Source organism: Onychostoma macrolepis, chromosome 23, assembly GCF_012432095.1.
Source record: "Onychostoma macrolepis isolate SWU-2019 chromosome 23, ASM1243209v1, whole genome shotgun sequence".
In the NCBI taxonomy this organism is placed as follows: Eukaryota; Metazoa; Chordata; class Actinopteri; order Cypriniformes; family Cyprinidae; genus Onychostoma; species Onychostoma macrolepis.
The window spans coordinates 16,163,747-16,182,467 of NC_081177.1; the positions used below are offsets into that span (position 1 = coordinate 16,163,747).

Sequence of the window (18,721 nt, forward strand, 5' to 3'; positions counted from 1 at the left end):
AAGACCTCACAAGAGGGAGCAAGAAAACAGCAGAATTACAGCACAGTAAAGCTGCCCTTAGATAAGCCGTAACAAGCCAGGAAAAAACTTTGCTCAAAGTTATATTGGGCTGTAACAAGCAAGGACTGTATAAAAAAAACACACACTGTGAGCTCTGGTTGAAGATGAAGGATATATGTTTCTGTTCAAAAATTAGGGGTCAGTAAGTTTTTTAACTTTTATTTAGCAATGATATATTAAAATGGTCAAAAGTGACAGTTTAGATTACAAAAAATTGCTATGTTAAAAAAAAGATGCTCTTTTGAACTTTCTTTTCATCAAGAATGTATCGTGGTTTTCACAAAAAAATATTAAGGAGCACTACTGTTACTGTTTTCAAAATTGATAATAATAATAAATGTTTCTTGAGCAGCAAATCAGCATATTAGAATGATTTCTGAAAACTTGTGTGACACTGAAGACTGAAGTAATGGCTGATAAATGAATGATTAAATTAAGCTTTGCCATAACAGGAATGAATTACATTTTGAAATGCATTAAAATAGAAAACGGTTATTTTAAATTGTAATGATATTAAAGTATTTCTGCTTTTTACTGTATTTTTGATCAAATAAAGTGACTTTTAAAAATCTTAAAGGCCCTAAACTTTTGAACGGTAGTTTAGCTTACTTAAAGAACTTACTACAGTGAGTGCCATTGATTTTCATTCATATTCATCTGAATATGGGAGACAGGAAACACAAGTTCATGCAAAGAAATTTTGCATTCTGCTGCATACAAAAGTTAAAGTTTGGGGAGCTCTGGCTTGCAAATATTTTATGACAAGAAGATGCGTGACCAAAGGAAGATCTACTGTAAACGCCACAGACTGACCTCCTGGCTGAATTCAAGTGTTGTTGGGAATATATGGTAATAAAGTAAAATACCTTTAATAAATTGTATATTAATACAATTAGAATGTAATATTACTATTTTAAAATTAAAAACAGAAGCAAAGAGCATGACGTCACATCCTGTTTGCATCCAATTTCATGTTCAATGTCTAAATGTGACCGTAATAATGTAAATAATAAAAATTTTAATAAAAACATTTTCTTTTCCAACTTTATGAACACTAGAAAACACAGTCACTTTCCAGTACACTAGGTCTAATAATTGGTCTCTAAGGTGATGAGCAGTGATATGGTGAACAGGTGTTTCACGTCATAGCTGTTACCATATCGTGCATTTTAAACTAGAAAGCTGTAGTGACTAATCAGCAAGCGGGACCGGATCTATCCGGTGTATAATCTGCATATAATGTGTTTCAGTCTACATCTGAGTTCTGAAGGCATCCTTACATTTCTTATTGTTGGCTCAGACAGTAAGGATGATATGGAAAAGCCGAGAGACGTTTTCTTGGCGCTGTATCTTCTGAAAGGTGTGCTGGCCTTCTGCTAAGACACACACACACACACACACACACACAAACACACACATTTGCGCACAGCAGTAGCAGCTCATGACATTCCTGCAGCTGTGGCGCGCTCCCCCAGCACTGTCCCCGGGGGACGAATGCCTAATGAGTCACGCGTCTGTCTGCTCTAACCTCTGTGTGTGTGTGTGTGCCTGTGTGTATGCCGCAAACACGCTGAGCGTAAGTGTGGAGGCGGGACGCTGGGCAGACTTGGCACAAGCTGGGGGTGGGGGCCTGTAGGTTGGTGTGGCAGGGTTTAATGTGCCTACTTAAATCTATTGGAAATGATAAATACTTTATGTGCACACGTCTTTCATGCCACAGATTTGCCATAGAGTTCAGTTACATCAACATGATGGGATCTAATCAACTTTTTTCGTGTATACAGCTGGAAAACACTGGCAAACAACTTCCTTTCACCAAACCAAATTATAAAAGCTTTCACAACTACACTGTTTTGTTTTGTTGCCAGTGCTACAATAGTTATGGAAGTAAGTTATATGGTAAGTAAGAGAGAGCTGAAGGGCAGTGTACTTCCCATCCGCACCCAGAACAACCCCCCCGCCAACCTCCCCCCGACCCATAGGGTGAGCGGGCTGTGTCAGCCCAGTGAAGCGTTTCCCGGCGCGGGGAGGTCAGTGGCAGTCCAGCCATGCATGCCAAGATTTCTCTGCCTGCGTTTGGATCCCCCCTCCCTTCAAAAAAGACAGCCACAGGAGACCTTTATGGATAGGTACTGACTCCAACACACTCGCAAAAGGGCACAATATAGAAGCTGGAACTGAGAATGTATGAATGAAAAGTGGAAAAGTGAAATGTATAGGCCACATTTAAGATAAAGTAACCCAAAGCTTACAAATAAAGCTTACAAACAAATTTGTAAGTGTTATTTTATATAAATATATTTATTTTTTCAATTATTAAATATTTATGCATTATTGTTCAAATGTTTGGGGTCGGTGAAATCCAAATACAGTAAAAAATAAAATACAATAAAAACAGTAATACTGTGAAATATTATTACAATTTAATATAACTGTTTTCTGTTTTCATATATTTTAAAACTAATTATTCCTGTGATAGCAAAGCTGAAGACTGGAGTAATGGATGCTGCTGTCACATGATCATTTAGAAATCATTTTAAAGTGCTGATATGGGTGTCAAAAAACATTTCTTCTTATTATCAATATTATAAACAGTTGCAAGGCTTAATATTTTTGTGGAAATTGAGATACATTTTTTCACAAGATTCTTTGATGAATAGCATTTATTTGAAACTAAATATTTTGTAACATTATTAACATCATAAATTGTTCGTTTTGACCAATTTATTGCAGTGCGAAGTTAATATTAAGCAATAAGTAACTTGCATTTTAGACATAATATTGTTTTGTCTATTTTTTGATAAACTAAATCTGCCAAAGCAGGATCAACTGAGCAGCACAGAGACTGAAAGTTAGTCCAGAATGCCGAAAACACAGAAAAGCTAAATACTCTTTTGAAATGCTGTTTAGCCAATCAGATTTGAGGACAGTGTAAAAGGAGCTTATAAGAATTAAATAAAATGTATACATTTATTTATGTTATTTAGATAATTAAAATAATGAAATTTAATAAAACATAATTCTACTAATTAAAATTTTTTTTTTTTTTAAGTTTTATATAAAGTATAGCATGACACTGTACTTTTTTGTGTGAAAATTATGTTGGATGGTATCAAACTGTATCTGAACAGTTGAGAAAAGAACTGGGTCAGCCATATGTAAAAACTGACATTTGGGAGGAGTGCATCCATATATAGCCACAGTGGCTTTGTAATGATCAGCTGTATGAGCTGATAGATAAGCCTTGTACCTTTCCCACCAACACCCACACAGACACGCCCAGCTCTGATACCAGCACGCACACACACACACAGTCGTCCCTCACCTGCCTGTAAACCTTTCCTGCACTGTTTTCCTGTAACCACCTCCTCCAACTTCAGTTACAACATTTCCTGATTAATCTCCATATTATCTGAAAAATACGTGGCAGTTTAGGATGTGCGCACACAAAATTAGTTGAAACTAATGTCTCACCTGTTTGTCACTGGGAAAGATTTTACTGTGCTTCAAAATACTCATCTCTGCGGCATCGCAATCACCATTTGAAGCAAAAGCAGCTAATAAAATCAACGGAAAAAGCCTGTTGTGAGTTTGGTGCGGTTTTCTAGTGGGCTCTAATTTGCTTTAATTCATGAATGCAACACACTGCAGAGACTGCCTGGCTGCTCACTGCTGTCCTGAGGAGGGATCCTGCCGTTGCCATAGCAGCATAGCCTCGGCTCCATGTGAGGGATACAAACACACCACTACACAAACCCTCGTACGGCGCACAGACACGCGCACACATCGAGTCTAACCCCCCACAGCGAGGGAGCTGTTGTGAGACTGTGTGGCGTCAGCCCCCATTCCTGCCCGTACCCAGCCCTCCAGCAACACTCTGCCAAACGAGCGTTGGTCTACGCTAACAAACCTCACCTAATACCACACGCTCCACAGCGAAAATATCACTGTCTAATTACGCTGCCGTTAACGCAGTTCTAGTGAATTTGAATCACACAGTCGACACTTCAACTACTTGCGTAAACAAGCCGTTTTAACCACGTCATCTCACAGAAGAGTGGAAGATCTGAAATACAAGTATGATCCCTCATTACAGGGAAAATTCACCTAAAAATGACATTCGGTCATTATTTACTCACTCTGATGTCGTTCCAAACCTGAATGACTTCAGTTCTTCTGTCGAAGACAACAGAAGATATTCTGAGAAATGTCTTAGTGTTTTTTGTCCATACAGTGTAGGACAATGGTACGCAAGTGTTTGATTATCAACATTCTTCAACGTCTTCTTTTATGGTTCACAGAAGAAAGTCAGTCATACTGGTTTGGAATGACATGAGGGTGAGTAAATGATGACAGAATTGGAATTTTTGTGTAAACTGTCCCTTTAAAGTCAGCATGAAATGAAAATTCACTTTTTTACATGTTATCGTGTATGTAATCATTTAGCCTGCTTAAACTCCGCCCATTTCTTAAAATCGACTGCAAAGTAGGGGCAGGGGCGCGGGAAGTGGGGGTGCTGAGGGTGCTGCAGCACCCCCTGTTTTTTTCTGTGAGCAACAGTTTAATTGTTGGGAATATAAAAAAAATAAATAAAAATCGGAGTGTCTATTTAAGTGCAAATAGCCATGTTGTTGGCAGAGGCTATTTATACTAACTCCACCCACAAACGTATGATTGGGATAGTCAAATTTGCAAAAGACGATTGTCAATTGTCAGATTCAGTGGCGCAGATGATAAAGCGTGTGTTACACTTCTTTTGACACGATCGACCGGGGTTCGAATCTGCCTTTTGGCGAACTTTTTTTTCTCCCTTTTCAAATTTCAAATCACATCAGAAAAGCATTTATTTTTAAATAAAAATGAAGGAAATATTCAAAAAGTTGAACATAAAGTATCGGGTAGGGTTAGGGTAGGTGTAGGGAGAGCTCTTGTCCCAATAAGGTGGCATCCATTTAATAATTTGAAATAAAATAAAAAAATTACACTCAATAAGTTATTGCATACTATTTTATTAATGTATTACAATGCAGAGGTGCGGATAATTGCCACTATTTACAATAAGTAATGTTTTTCTCTAATAATGTTTTTCCCTACAATTAATCATACCCTTTTATTCAATATTTGCAATAAGTAATTAACAGGATCCTGCTATTTTAACATAGAATAAATAGAATCTAAAGCTATTTCCACTGTGTAAATAGCATATCACTAAAGAATACTGCTACTTAGTGTAAATAGCCTCTATCGCAGATAGATATGGATAGATATCTGCAGATATGGCCTCGTTTAGGAGTCTGTGCCTTTGTGCATACAGAAATCTGACAGCTAAGTAGTGATTGTGTTTTTCAGCAATAGTGTGCACCCTTAATTTACAAAGAAAAGAAAGTCAGGGAAAAATCTGTAGATGGAAAAATCTCCATACAAGTTCTTTGTGCATTTTTCTTTTTTTCTACTTGTTACTTTGCACTTTTTGTTAGAAAATGTTTATTTACTATTTATTCAAGTCTTTTAAGGTATCTAATATTCTGACACTTAATTTCCATGAACTAAATATTCTTAAAAATTAAAAAGTTTGTTGGCATTTGGAAGTGTGTAGGCCTTCTTGCATTATTATGCTGTTACATTATGATTATATATTCAGTGGCATAAAATGGTCTTTAAAATGAAAATAATATCGCTTATCGCAATTATTTCTGGGGCAATATATAGCGCAACAAAAAGTTGTTAACGTGACAGGCCTATTCGTGACTACATAGCACAGCAGCGTCACGTGACCGTCTAACCGCGATAGAAATGATAGTCTAAAATCTCAACCGTTTGACAAATTTCTACTGGTTAATCATATCTACCGGTACATTACCTACCTCTACTGCAAAGTCACATTCATTTTTGAGGGTAAAGTCCACTTCTTAAAATCCAGTTAACAACTGATGAATAAACTCATAATCCATTACACTTGGATGTACTGTATGTCACAATATAAAAGAAAAGATCTGTTGCTATATGCACTTCATTGTGACTTTAAGCACTTCTTTCCATACAAAACTCCAAAAAAAGTCTATACACAAGTTTTGCAGAAAGGAAGATTATCCATAAATAACAACTTAAATTTCATTCCTCTACAGAAATATGTTTCTCTCATTTATAACAAGTTTTTTGACAACTTTTGCAGTGAAAGAGCTCCAAGATCTTCAAAACTGTCTTTGCATTCCACAGGAAAAATAAGAGCATGCATGTTTGGAAAGACATGAGAGTGAGTAAATAATGACAGAATTTTCATTTTTGGGAGAATTATTCCATCCACGTGCAATTTCTTCTTGCCTCCGAAGGCTGCGTACCAGCCGTGCAATGAATACATCAACAACTGCTGAGACTGTTCTCTTTGAAGGACCAACTCTAAAATGTTTAGACTGCGACATCACCATCTTCCATGTTTTTTAACCAGCCTTGTTCCCAACCCCCCAGTGACAACTCTTTCTTGACCCGGGAAGCAGCAGGGGGAAGCCCAGATTCGTAGAGATATTTACGAGACGGAGCGGAGTGTAATTTCCTGCCAGCCTCCACTAGTTCCGCTGAAAAAACAGGAGAAAGGAAGCACATTTCCCCTGGGAGACAACAGCCAGGCCAACTGAATGACTCTGACTCTTAAAGGAACAACAACACACGATCATTCATCTGTCCACACAGAAACATGCAAACAATGGTACTATGTCATCAAGCACGCTTCATTAGGACAAATCTAATTAAAACAATGGCTCAAAGGTCCACAGTCACAGATCGCACCTAAGCTAGGTGTTATGATAAACTTATAACCTTGAAAGGAAAATTTTCACCTCCGATACAGCTGCAGAGGGTTGAAAAAAACCTAAAAATGCTGTTACTGAGTATTTAGAGTAATGAATAGCACTGAGTTTACACTGGTCATAAATCAATTTAAGAAGAAAACTGTGATCCCTCTCAGAGACAACGCACACCAGCACAGAGCATACTGCCATATTCATTTGCATAAAGTGTGACCTCTTGTTTTGTACATGTTCTTGTTTTTACATTTAATCTTGCAAGATCTGTGGACGCTAATTCATAAAAGTTACACTCAAACAGAAGCAGTCCCATTTATACTAAACACATTAGCCACATACACAGTTCTTTTATTGAAGTGACTGATTCACAAGAAATCGACTCTCCATTTTCAGGGCTCACAACCGAATTAAGAGCGAGTTCATGTCATCGCATCACTGACATGCATAGCATGAGGCATGCGCTTCGCTTTTTTGTCAATTGAGAGCCATCATGTCATCATATACAACTGTCAATTTCAAATGCTAAAGAAGAAGCATTAAGTATAGCCTATGGTTTATTGTTCACACTCTTCCTGGAACTCCTCCTGCAAACTAATTATTGTACCAACTTGTTTAAATGAAAAAATGACATCAGTAACGTAAGATATAAGGTCCAGGTCAACCACTTAAGAGCACTTCTTTAGAAGTATTCAAACTACTGTTAGAAAGCATGAACAAGTTCTTGACAAACTTCGTGAACAGTCAAAGGGAAAGTGTGTGTACATTAAGTGAGTGAACAAGTAATACTGAGGTGTTAATTATATTCTCATCATTTAATATTTCTTTCACACGAAAGCATTAATGTGTGAAGGTTTATATAGTGTGAAAGTGAGTGTTTTTTAGAGAAAGTGTGTATGGTTGTAGAGTTACAGGAGTCATTATGCTGACTTTCTACAACTGTGAGTTCACCCTCTGTAGTGTAAATACTGTGGCTCTTTTAATGTTACTCTGTTTATTTGAGAAACATTGATTCATTGGGACATGGCTACCTGTTTGGAAGACTAATGGTGGGCAAGTGTTTAGGAAAGCTGTTTGTAAACAGTCATTGTTTCATTAAAGTCAAAGTGCGTAATTTTTGCTGCACCAAACTGAATTTGGAGCCACTAAATAAAATTCTGCAATTCCATCTGGTACCACTACTGGTGCTAAACTTGCAAATTTCACCTTTAAGAGAGAAACCAAAGGAAGGCCAAAGACAGAACATCTTCAAAAAGCGGTAGCATAGAGGGGAATGAGTGGACATGAAACGAATTACCAGCTTCAACAATAAATGAACAAACTGCAAACCCGATATTACTCAAACAGAATACAAAAGTGGGCCACAAGATTTAAAGATAACTGACAGTTCATAATCACATATATGGCATATATATAAAAAAAGTGCATATAAAGATCAAATACAACAATCATCTGGCCAAGTAGTCAGATCAGAAATGCTGCAGATGATGTCACAGCACTTAAGAGAAACTGTAACCGTTTCAAAGTAAACGATCAAACTTCAAAAGAACTTTACGTGTGATTTGAAATAATCAGATGGAAGCTGGTTAAACCAATTAAAGCAAGACAATTTCAGTCAGGGTTTGATTCAGCTGAACACTATCAGATGATACGGCACCACAGAACCCTTTCACTTCGGGAGTGATAAGACAACAATCAGACAGAGCTAGTGACGAGCCTCCTCGACTTCATCTTCAAAATCAGCCTCCATGAGATTCTAACGCCCTCAGTGCGAGGTAATATAAGGGCCCCAAACAACTAAGCCATTAAGTTTTTATCTCCTCTGGCTCTGGCTCAGGCCCTCCTCAGTAGTTTACCTGCATCACTCAAACACCTCCAGCTTATCTGAAGCGCCTTCGCTTTGCGTGCCGCTGCCTCAGTAATCACCGGTAGCTACGTTCAGTAGCTCAGTAAGCTTCTTACGCCCTTCCCCTCCAGATTAACCGTTAGAGGCGGCAACAGACGCGCTCAGTTCAGATAAAAACACAGCACCTGTGTGGACAAATACTGCAGGCAGCCAACCGCTAGCCGGCTTGCAGCATGCACACACACATGCTCACACACAATGCACAAAGTTGATTGTTCTAACGGAGGTGGGAGATATCACAGAGTGAGAATAAAGAGATATGAAAGTCCATACATCAGCTATTAATATTACTGATTAACTTCAGTATATGATCACAATCCGTGGCATTGCCACCATGTCCAAAAAATTCTGCAAAAGTGCCCTCTAGAGAGATGAATCTTTCAACTACTCCCAATTTCTTTCTGACCTTCACGGACACTGAACTAGTTTTGTCGTCTACATGATCGATGAAGCGTCCTGGAAAAGTGAAAATAAGGAGCGTGCGGCGCATTTTGCTCGAACATCTGCTACAGACAATCTGTGACCTTACACTGCAGCTCGGAGTCCAACAAACCAAAACAATCAATTCCAACCATTTCACATTTCCTTGTACTTGGTCTTTATTTACTTTCTGAGAAACAACCGTGACAGCACTAACAGCAAGTCACTGTCCTTCTTAACATCTCTAATGCAATTCAGAGAAAAATGCATCAAACCGTGTAATTCATCAGCAGTGGCGTGTCTTCCTCTGCTTAACTTTTCACTGAATAAACTTCCTTATGCTTTACATGCAGGACAATTTCAACATACAACAACAATGCACAAACTTGGTCATCCCGTAATCAAAAAATTTAAATTTTGTTGTCATTTAGTCTGTATTGTTAGATGTTAGACACAGTCTCAGTCACCATTGACTTTCACTAAATGGAAAAATTAAGCAATGAAAGTGAATGGTGACTGAGTCACTAACATCTCCTTTTGAAAGATAGAAAGTCTGATTAAATAAGGCAGATTTTTCATTTTGGAGTAAACTATCCATTTAAAGTGATATATAAAAGAACACATTGTCAGTATATTTAAAATACACATTCAATTCAAAATAAGTAACATGGACCAAGTTGAATTGCGCACTTACCACAGGAGATGAAATTCTGCAGCCAGGGCAGTCACAGATTGGAGGATGTACTTGTAAGATTCCTTTGGACATAAGTGTCTTCAGACTTTTCCCTAAAAAAATTAAAACACAGTCGTTAACCTTTTAGATTCCTGTAAATGTTTATGCACACATGGAGTACAAAACAATCTAGCATTCAAATACAGAATTCATTTCACGTTAACATCATGCAACAAAATCAGCTTTTAAAAGAATCATTCAGAAATGGACCTGCATCTGATGACTCCAACGAAACTGCACCAAATGCATCCCTTCAGTGACTACTTTAACAACTCCTGCAGTCATCCACCCATCTGTCAAACTCATCCATGGGACAGTGTCACCATGCAACAAAAGTGTCTTAAAAGGACATTCATTTTATTTATAGTAAGTGACCAAGAGTAATACCCAGAGTGCACATGTACAAAATTAGCCTTAACCAAAATGAACTGTTGTCCGAAAGAAGACTTGAAACCTCTTGAAATAAACTCAAGTAAACTGTATAAAATTCTTTAGATGAGCTGGTAAATCAGCACAAAGTTATTACGCATACAGTAACTTATCAAAATATGGCTTTTTCTCACTTTAAATCTTTGTAAACACAAGCTGCTTCATATGATAATGTGCCACTGTATCTTAATCCTGATGCACTGCACTTTAAAAACAACTCTATAGACATGTACATCACTATCTGAACATTATATTAACTATAAATAGATTAGTAATATGGTAATTATTTATTAATAATAGCAAACTACTAAAGACGAAAACTTCAATTCAAATGCAGTCTTAAAATTAGTCAAGTAAAAATCAGAGAAAACCTGCAGAGATAGGTTTGTTGTACTTCTCGATCGTTTACTGATAAAGAAAATCGAGTTAAAACTGTGAAAAGTCCTAAACTGAATAGAAATGACAAACTGTCGACACGAACTGAATGGCTGGAAATAAAAGTTTAATACGACACAACGATTAAAAATAATAATAATAATAAATAAATAAATAAAACACGAACCAAAACAATTTAGAAAGCAGATATCTCAGTACAGAGTTACTATATATATTATAACATCAAGTTTGGAGTTTTAGACCTCATAAAAGTGTACCGGTTGAAATCTTAGTAAAAACAAGTTCCTTAATCCATAACTGCTTGATAATGTGCCACGGTGTCATAATCCTGCTCTACTCCACTTCATTACAAAACCAACTTCAGGTAGAAGTGAAATTCGGTCAGAAAAGTTATAAATTCAAGTAAAATTCTTTTTGTTTACTTTAATATCTGTACAATCCACGTGCGTAAAAACGACTTTTCACCTTTTTCCCAACAGTGCGAATCCAAAGCCGTTCGACTCGAAGCACAGTGAGCTCTTCTCAATGCACTAAAGTCGTTGCTCTTCAGCAACTCGTATTTTTATCCCTAAAAAGAGCAGTTCTATTCATTCACGAACACGACGGAGGCTACACGAACCCTTATTTCAAAGGTAATATCCATTCGGCTGCACGCGGCATGACTTACCTTTGTGCCTAATGCTCCGTTTCCAGTCTTTGGCTGTCTCTCTTCCACTCACGAACTGGAACTCGTTTGGGGTGAGCCACTCAGCCCGGTATTTGATGGAGGGCCCTTTGCTGCCCTGGCACAGTTTGTTAATGTACAGTAGTGCTTTGTTTTCCCCGCATTCCACTTCGATACAAGGCTCCCCGTTGTCGAAAAACGGCTGAAAGTCCGGGATAGACGAGAAGCTCTCCAGCATGAAGTCGTCTGAGTGGTGGTGAAGGTGCTGCTGATGCAGCGCGGCGTCGCGAAAGCTCAAGTACGCGCGCTGGTGATGGGCGAAAATGTGATCGTACGGCGGCGGATGAGGGGTCACCACGGGGATAGCGGTGGCATTTAAAGGGGCCAGGTATTCGGGTTGGTTGAAGGCGGCTAATGCCATGTCTTCTCCATCCAGTCTCTCCTTTTTGATGGCAGGCATGTTACCCGAAGCGCAGCGCCGGTAACGAGTGATTAGCAGTTCATGCGTCCCAACTTGTGTCCCTCTTCGCGGAGTTCCAGGCGCACCGGTGTGTTTACGCACGACTCCCGCGTCGCTGGCTGACAGCAGAGCGCTTAAGTTCAGCCATTCACCACTTCACTCTTCTCCTCAGTGCGCTGCTCGCCTGACGGGTCTCGCCGCGCTCCTGCCCACCACATCTAATCGGACTAATGCCTGACATCTCCGCCAGATATTAACGCTGAGCGTGCTTTACTGATTGTTTATCTCGCGTTTCCTTTAAAATAATCACTATGGTAACTTCGCTGTGTTTATTTCCTCCGTCAACTCCAGTGCTAAGTTTATTTCTGTCCAGAAAGTAATGAGGACAGCATACCACTAGGATATTTTAACACATAATAAAGCGTGTGTATATGTAGTGTAGGTCATGTAAAAGTTCAGTAGTACATGCACAGTGCATAGTGAGCCAGACTGGCTCGGAGCATTTTCATATCTGACGAGGATAGAAATAATTATGCTATCTATGTGCGCTTTTTCGATTGCAAATGATGCCTGGCGCTAATGGGACTTTTTTTTTTTTTTTCTTCTTTTTCCCTCTCTCTCTCTCGCTTGTTCGTTCTTTTAACCCCTAATACGTCTCTGAAGTCACGCTTTAGTTCACAGACCCAGACCAAACAAGATTTGCACTCTCCGCCGCTTCTCAAACTTGGCCCATTTAAACAGCGGAGGCAGCGCGAGCGCGAGCGAACTCGAGGGGGTCCGCGACGGACGAGGTTGCGTCACTATTTCCAGTCACTGCATTTAGTTCACAGAAATCATTTCATTTAGTGCTTTATTTTCCATATTCATACAGCTATGTGGTTACTTTTATTCAGTTATGGTGGGGGTTTTTTCAATCAAAAGATTTGGTGACTATATATATATATATATATATATATATATATACACACAAGTTAGTACATTATGCAGAGAAAGAATTACAACAAAAAAAACTATCACTGTAAGTTATGCTACCTATAATGCAGTGTACTGTAAAATAAATAAATAACTTTAAAATATTCATTTTTAAGAAATACACACAATTTTAATACTTTTTCATATTTATGTTGTTAGTGATGTATAGGCCCTATTTGTTTATGTTGCACTAGGCTACATGTTATTTTCTGTTTACTGCATGTATTTCAGTCTTCTTTGTTAACTCATGTTGTGTTTGTCTAAATGACACTGTTTTTTATTGGAAAAAGTTGCAAGAAAGGTCGATTTTGATTCTTTAGTTTGATATCATTTGACACTTAATGTCATCATGTGGCCTTGTTGTATAATAATGGAGGCTGTGGTTGCCAGAACTTTACAGTAAAATACATTCAAAAGTTACAAAAGTAACAGAAGGGCTGTAAAATGTAATGATGGAAGATTCACTGTATTTTCATTTTAATGTGAACAAAATAAACAGTGCCGTTGAAAGCTATTGAATGTTTTGGCAGCAATAGCCTGTTAATAATCATTATATAATTATAATGCAAATCCTCTAGTCTCTCAAACCTAATGAAAAAATTTTGATGTTATGTAATATTTAAAAACATAAAAGGACAAATCTTACCATTATTGGTAAACAACATTGCTAAAGCAATTATAAACCCACTTTATTTATTGTAAACACATCAGATGAAACTGACTGTGCTATTTACATAAAACATCTCCATTCCGTCAGACATCTGAAACAAGGCTTACTTTCCAATTTTTCTTTAATGGTTTTTATCCGCACTTTAACCTAATCAATATAAGATATAATCTATATTTAATCAAAGATGATCAGATGACTCTCTAGGTGTTGTTGAGTACTGTACCAGAGATAATGTAGCTAATGGTTTCATCATTTCAATATCATTTCTACATTTGTTAAACTGACTAAATATTTTTAAGGAAAAGATCATCATTATTGTTCCTGTTGTTGAATCTGCTCTGTCTCAGACACTGTTAACTTTGCGTGCCTGTGAGTCTTAAAACTTTCTATGCATCATTTCAATCTAGAAATCAAAATCCACCCCCACAAAGACATAGCACAAGAAAACTGGAAACAACCTAAAGGTCAAAGGTTCTCAGAGACCTAAGGAGATCCCTGAAACCCCAAGTGTGAGGATCCCCCGCGGGGATACCCTGCCCCCGCACCCCTACTCTCTTCTACATTATAACCACTGGTGAGTCATGAGGGATTCTATTTATGAAGGAGGGGTTCCCCTAAATTTACAGATGACAACGTAGCACTCAACCCACTGTTTGGTTCAGGACGGCTTCCCCTGAACTTTCAGCCCCCACATTATCAGCAGTTCAGCAGAAGAAGTCCTGTGGCATCCTCTTGCTCATCAAAATGAAAGTGCCACCCACTCACATGGTGCATGAAATGGTTTCATATTTCACAACATGCATGTTGAAGAAACTTCTCTGCTTTTTGTTATATAAAGTTTGGGTCACAACTACATCGCCAAACTCAGAGTTGAATGAATGGATAAATAAATAAAAATATATACATTCAAAAATATATTGATCTGGTTCAAAATCTATGCATATAGTATGTAAACAATGCTTAAGGTCACTGTCTAAACTATAGTTATTAATATCTATAACACAGCAGGAGGGAGTTGTGTTCATCCACTTGATAATAAAATGTTGGTAACAAAGTTATTCCGTTTTTTTTTTTAATTCAATTCTATTCTTTCTATTGGTAGCTAAAGCTTTTCAGACTACAAACAAGTAAAATCTGAGGCCTTATTGTTGCTATCAGAATATAATTTGGATACTTTGCCAAATCATTTCACATGAATGACAACATACATATTTTAAAAAAGTATATGTATTAAAGGTTGGTACATTGCTAAAAACCAAAATGAAGTATGCACTTGTGAATATCTAAACATGTTTACAACTATTTATGGATTAAAAGCAGTATCACTTTCAGTAAAAATCTGATTTCGTTTTCTGTAGGCCTTCCTATTATTACACAACTTCTTCAGTATAATACATGTCAATAACTTTGTTTTCTCCATATTCTCTCAGCGTAGGTCGCTGCCCACGGTCCTGTCGGATGTGGAGAACCCCCTTGCAGTCGTCCCCGCCTCCGCGCCGTTGTTGGCAGCGGCCCCGGAGCCACAGCGCTGCCGGCGGGGGAGAGAGGTAATAAATAACCCGGGGAGAGGAGCGGAGACCGCCGGGCGGTGCACAGTCTGACCTGACAAATACTCACTGGAAAACCATCAGAGAGCGAGAGCCCACCCCTAATGCTTGGAGCCAGCCTTTCAGACATGAGCAGAAAAATATATAGGCCTGCCCATATTGGAAAAAAACGGCGTATCTCTCCCTCATCAACATTAAAACAGTGAAAAATGCAGCAACAGTGATTAAAAGTGTAATTCTAATTAAGTGTTTTACAAATAAAATAAAAAAAAACAGCACGTTGGGGGCATTCAAATTATGTAAGTTCACATGAGATGAAGACAATATAAGTCTACTAGCAAAAACATTTTGACTGTATTCCACATGGAGGAGGTCGCCCACTCATGTATGCCGCCATGTTTACATCACATGACCAGCTTTGTCATGCAATTGGCACAGCTACAGTAAAATAAATATGTATGTATGTATGCATGCATTTGTGAGACGTGAACATATAGAAACAAAAAGTGAAAAAAAAATTGCTGGGAAGCTACAGCAGGTACTAAATACATTTCATACATCCAGGTCAACAGGTGTCAGTATAAAGTTCAAAACAACTGGTACTATTAAGACAACAAAACTTGTACATTTGTACATTAAATGCTTTGGTCCCACTTTATATTAGTTGGCCTTAACTACTGTGTACTTACATTTAAATTAATCATTTGGTACAATGTGCTTATTGTGTATAGGCTACATGTTTTTACATTGTACTTATATTTTTAAAAATACCTATATGTAATTACATCTGTAATTAATTTCTGTAATTACTTTTATAATTACACTGTTGACCCATCCCTCACACCTTAACCCACCCTTAAACCTACCCATAACACCAAACCTGTTATTTTTTTTAAAGTACCGTATTGACCCGAATATAAGACGACCCTCTTTTTTCCAGATGTACCTTTTGGAAAAAGGCTTTTTGAAAACCAAATCTTGTTTTTTTGTTTATTTGTTTTTTCCTCTGTAAAACACATTTTTTCTTAAATTATTTTCATATTGCATATTTTTCCTATTTTAATTTTTGTTATGAAAGTATGGTAAATACTGGTAAAATGTACCAACAATGACATTTAAAAATATACACTTTTTGATATACCGTAAAAATAGCAGGTAGACCATCTGAATTATATAACATTTAGGCTATCCATCTCATAGTAGCCTACCAAAATTTAATTATCAGTAGAAGTGAAATCTTATTGTAGTCTTCAAATCTGGGTACTGTCTTATGTTTTAAAATCACTTACAGAGGAAGTTTGGTCCCATCAGGCTAACATGACAGTCACGACTCATGCTGCTGTAAGCTTTTCTTTTTCTTTTGTTTTCACTCGCGATCTTTACAACACACATGCATTGCATATTTCATGGCACACTCGTTTTATGCATGTTTGGCGCCACCTATTGTTGTGGGTGTTTTATTGTCAGAGTCTAGACCCTGAATATAAGACACCGCGTTTTTTCAGATGTATTTCCAAGAAAAAAACATTGTCTTATAATCGGGGCAATACGGTATTATTATTATCAGGGTTATTATAGTTAACTAAAACTAAAATGAAAAAAAGTGAAAAAGTGAAAGTGAAGTGATGTGTGGCCAAGTATGGTATCCCATACTCAGAATTGTGCTCTGCATTTAACCCATCCAAGTGCACACACACAGCAGTGAACACACACACACACACTATGAACACACACCCGGAGCAGGAAACACATAAAAAAAAAATTGGTACTTGACATAAAAACATTAACTGAAATAACGTATTAAAAATTTTTTCTTTCAGCTACAACAACTCTCATTTTAATTTAATAACTATGTCCTAAAATAACTAAAACTGAAAAACTATAGACACATAAAAACAAAAACTAAACGGCAAAAACACACAACAAAATTACTAAAATTTTAATTAGAATACAAATGAAAATTGAAAATTGAAATTGAGTTGTGTGTGTATGTATGTATATGTATATAAGCATTCCAATGATACTAAAATAACACGGGAATAATACAAATGATATAATAAATAAAGTTTTATGTCTGTCCATATAAAATCTAGTATGTAGCCTGATGCTTTTCCTTCATCTGCATTTTCTACAGGTTCTCATAAAAGGAGGCTTCTATTGGATTTTAAATGGACTCTCCAGAGGGACTTTGGAGATCACAGTTGCCAGCTCATGCAGCGCCGGTAAAGTGATGCTGTGTAATGTAAAACCCTGAGCGTCTCCTCAGGTTTGTGCTGTCGTGTCGGCGCCCTCCGCTGCTCTCTGGAGATTTAGAGGCCATGGAGGCAGTCTGTGATCCCAACCGGCAGCCCGAACTACCACATGGGATTTATTTCCTAGCTGGACGGGTGGGCGGCCTGGGAGGATACTGATTTTAGCCCAGTGTCTGAAGCTGTCAACGCCATTAAAGCAACCGAACCATACTTCCCTTGCCTTCCCTAAACACTTTACTTCACTGTTCTTAATGGACAAAGTGAACATGCACTCACACATTTCCGTTCAAAAGTTTGGGATCGGCAAGATTTTTTAAATGTTTTTGAAAGAAGTCTCTTAGGTTGCAATTATTGGACTAAAAATACAGTGAAAACATTTACAATGTGAAATATACTACAGTTTAAAATAGCTGTTTTAATATATTTTAAAATGTCATTTATTCCTGTGATGCAAAGCTGAATTTTCAGCATCATTACTCCAGTCTTCAGTGTCACATGATCTTTCAGAAATCATTTTAATATGCTAAGCAGCTTTGTTTATTATTGTCTGTTTCTGCTACTCTAGGCCAAAACACTAACCTCATGTTCTGTACTTCTGACTCATATAAACTGTAAATACTCACAGATAATGTCAAGACATTGATTCCAAAGCTAGCAGGTCAGATATATCCAAAATAGGCAAAGTACATCCCTAATCATGATAACCATGCTGTTCAAAAAAAGAAAAGAAAAAAGTTTGCATTACTGACAACAGTGTCATACTACATATGTGCCAAGCTGTGAAAGGAACATAAATTATTCCTTATCTGCAATCCATTTTATAAAAGGTCCAACAATATGTGCAGGATATCAAAGAAACGCAAACAGTTAGGCCTTCACAAAACTGCATTTATAGGCCATTTATTTAGGCCACAACAATAGCTGAAATATGCAGGATTATTCTGAGATAACCAGTGGAATAACGCTTATTAAGATATCTGCTGCTCTTCCACAGTATCTAAGAGGAAATCCAACATCAGACAACAAACTTAAACATGCGCTGAGAAATATAAGTACATATTTAGGGTTTTAAAAAAAAGCATGCCATTCAAGGAATGGAAAATTTATTTGAAAATATCTACACATAAACCTGGAATATTGGAAATATTATTTAGTATTTATAATTTATAACAATATGTAAGATTTCTATATTCAGAACATTGAAAAATACATATATTTTGTTCCTAGAATGAAGATCTAAAAAGTCTCTATAGTGTTCAAATAAGACTATTACTGTGACGATAAACGTATTATTTTACTAGCACATAGCAGGTTGGCCTATCTGTATGCTACGGGAAGAGTTAAACCTGCAAAGAGTAGTTCCTGATCTCTCAAGCCATATTGATTTTTCCCTCCGTGATCTGAAACCAGCAATC

The 18,721-nt window shown here is 37.3% G+C and overlaps 1 protein-coding gene and 1 long non-coding RNA gene across 7 annotated transcripts in view; one reads left to right on the forward strand and one right to left on the reverse strand.

Moving 5' to 3' along the window:
• samd11 (sterile alpha motif domain containing 11) overlaps positions 1-18,721 on the reverse strand; it is a 76,166-nt gene that overhangs the window by 48,502 nt on the left and 8,943 nt on the right. The window contains exons 1-3 of one of the 5 annotated variants that reach the window (XM_058764098.1): positions 11,409-12,585; positions 9,878-9,969; positions 1,341-1,436 (exon numbers count right to left, since the gene is read on the reverse strand). In XM_058764098.1, the coding sequence (XP_058620081.1) occupies positions 1,341-1,436; positions 9,878-9,969; positions 11,409-11,865 (645 nt within the window). In that variant the 5' untranslated portion in view covers positions 11,866-12,585. Of the gene's footprint in view, positions 1-1,340; positions 1,437-9,877; positions 9,970-10,126; positions 10,146-11,408; positions 12,586-18,721 lie in introns of those variants that run through there. The other 4 variants (XM_058764097.1, XM_058764099.1, XM_058764101.1 and 1 more) reach the window with 4 other exon arrangements.
• On the forward strand, positions 11,146-17,857 carry LOC131532441 (uncharacterized). 2 transcript variants are annotated; one of them, XR_009268902.1, is made up of 4 exons: positions 11,146-11,373; positions 13,915-14,081; positions 14,938-15,054; positions 17,189-17,857. It is a non-coding gene; the product is annotated as an uncharacterized LOC131532441 (long non-coding RNA). The 2 variants fall into 2 exon arrangements; XR_009268901.1 differs by having other exon boundaries at positions 14,943-15,054.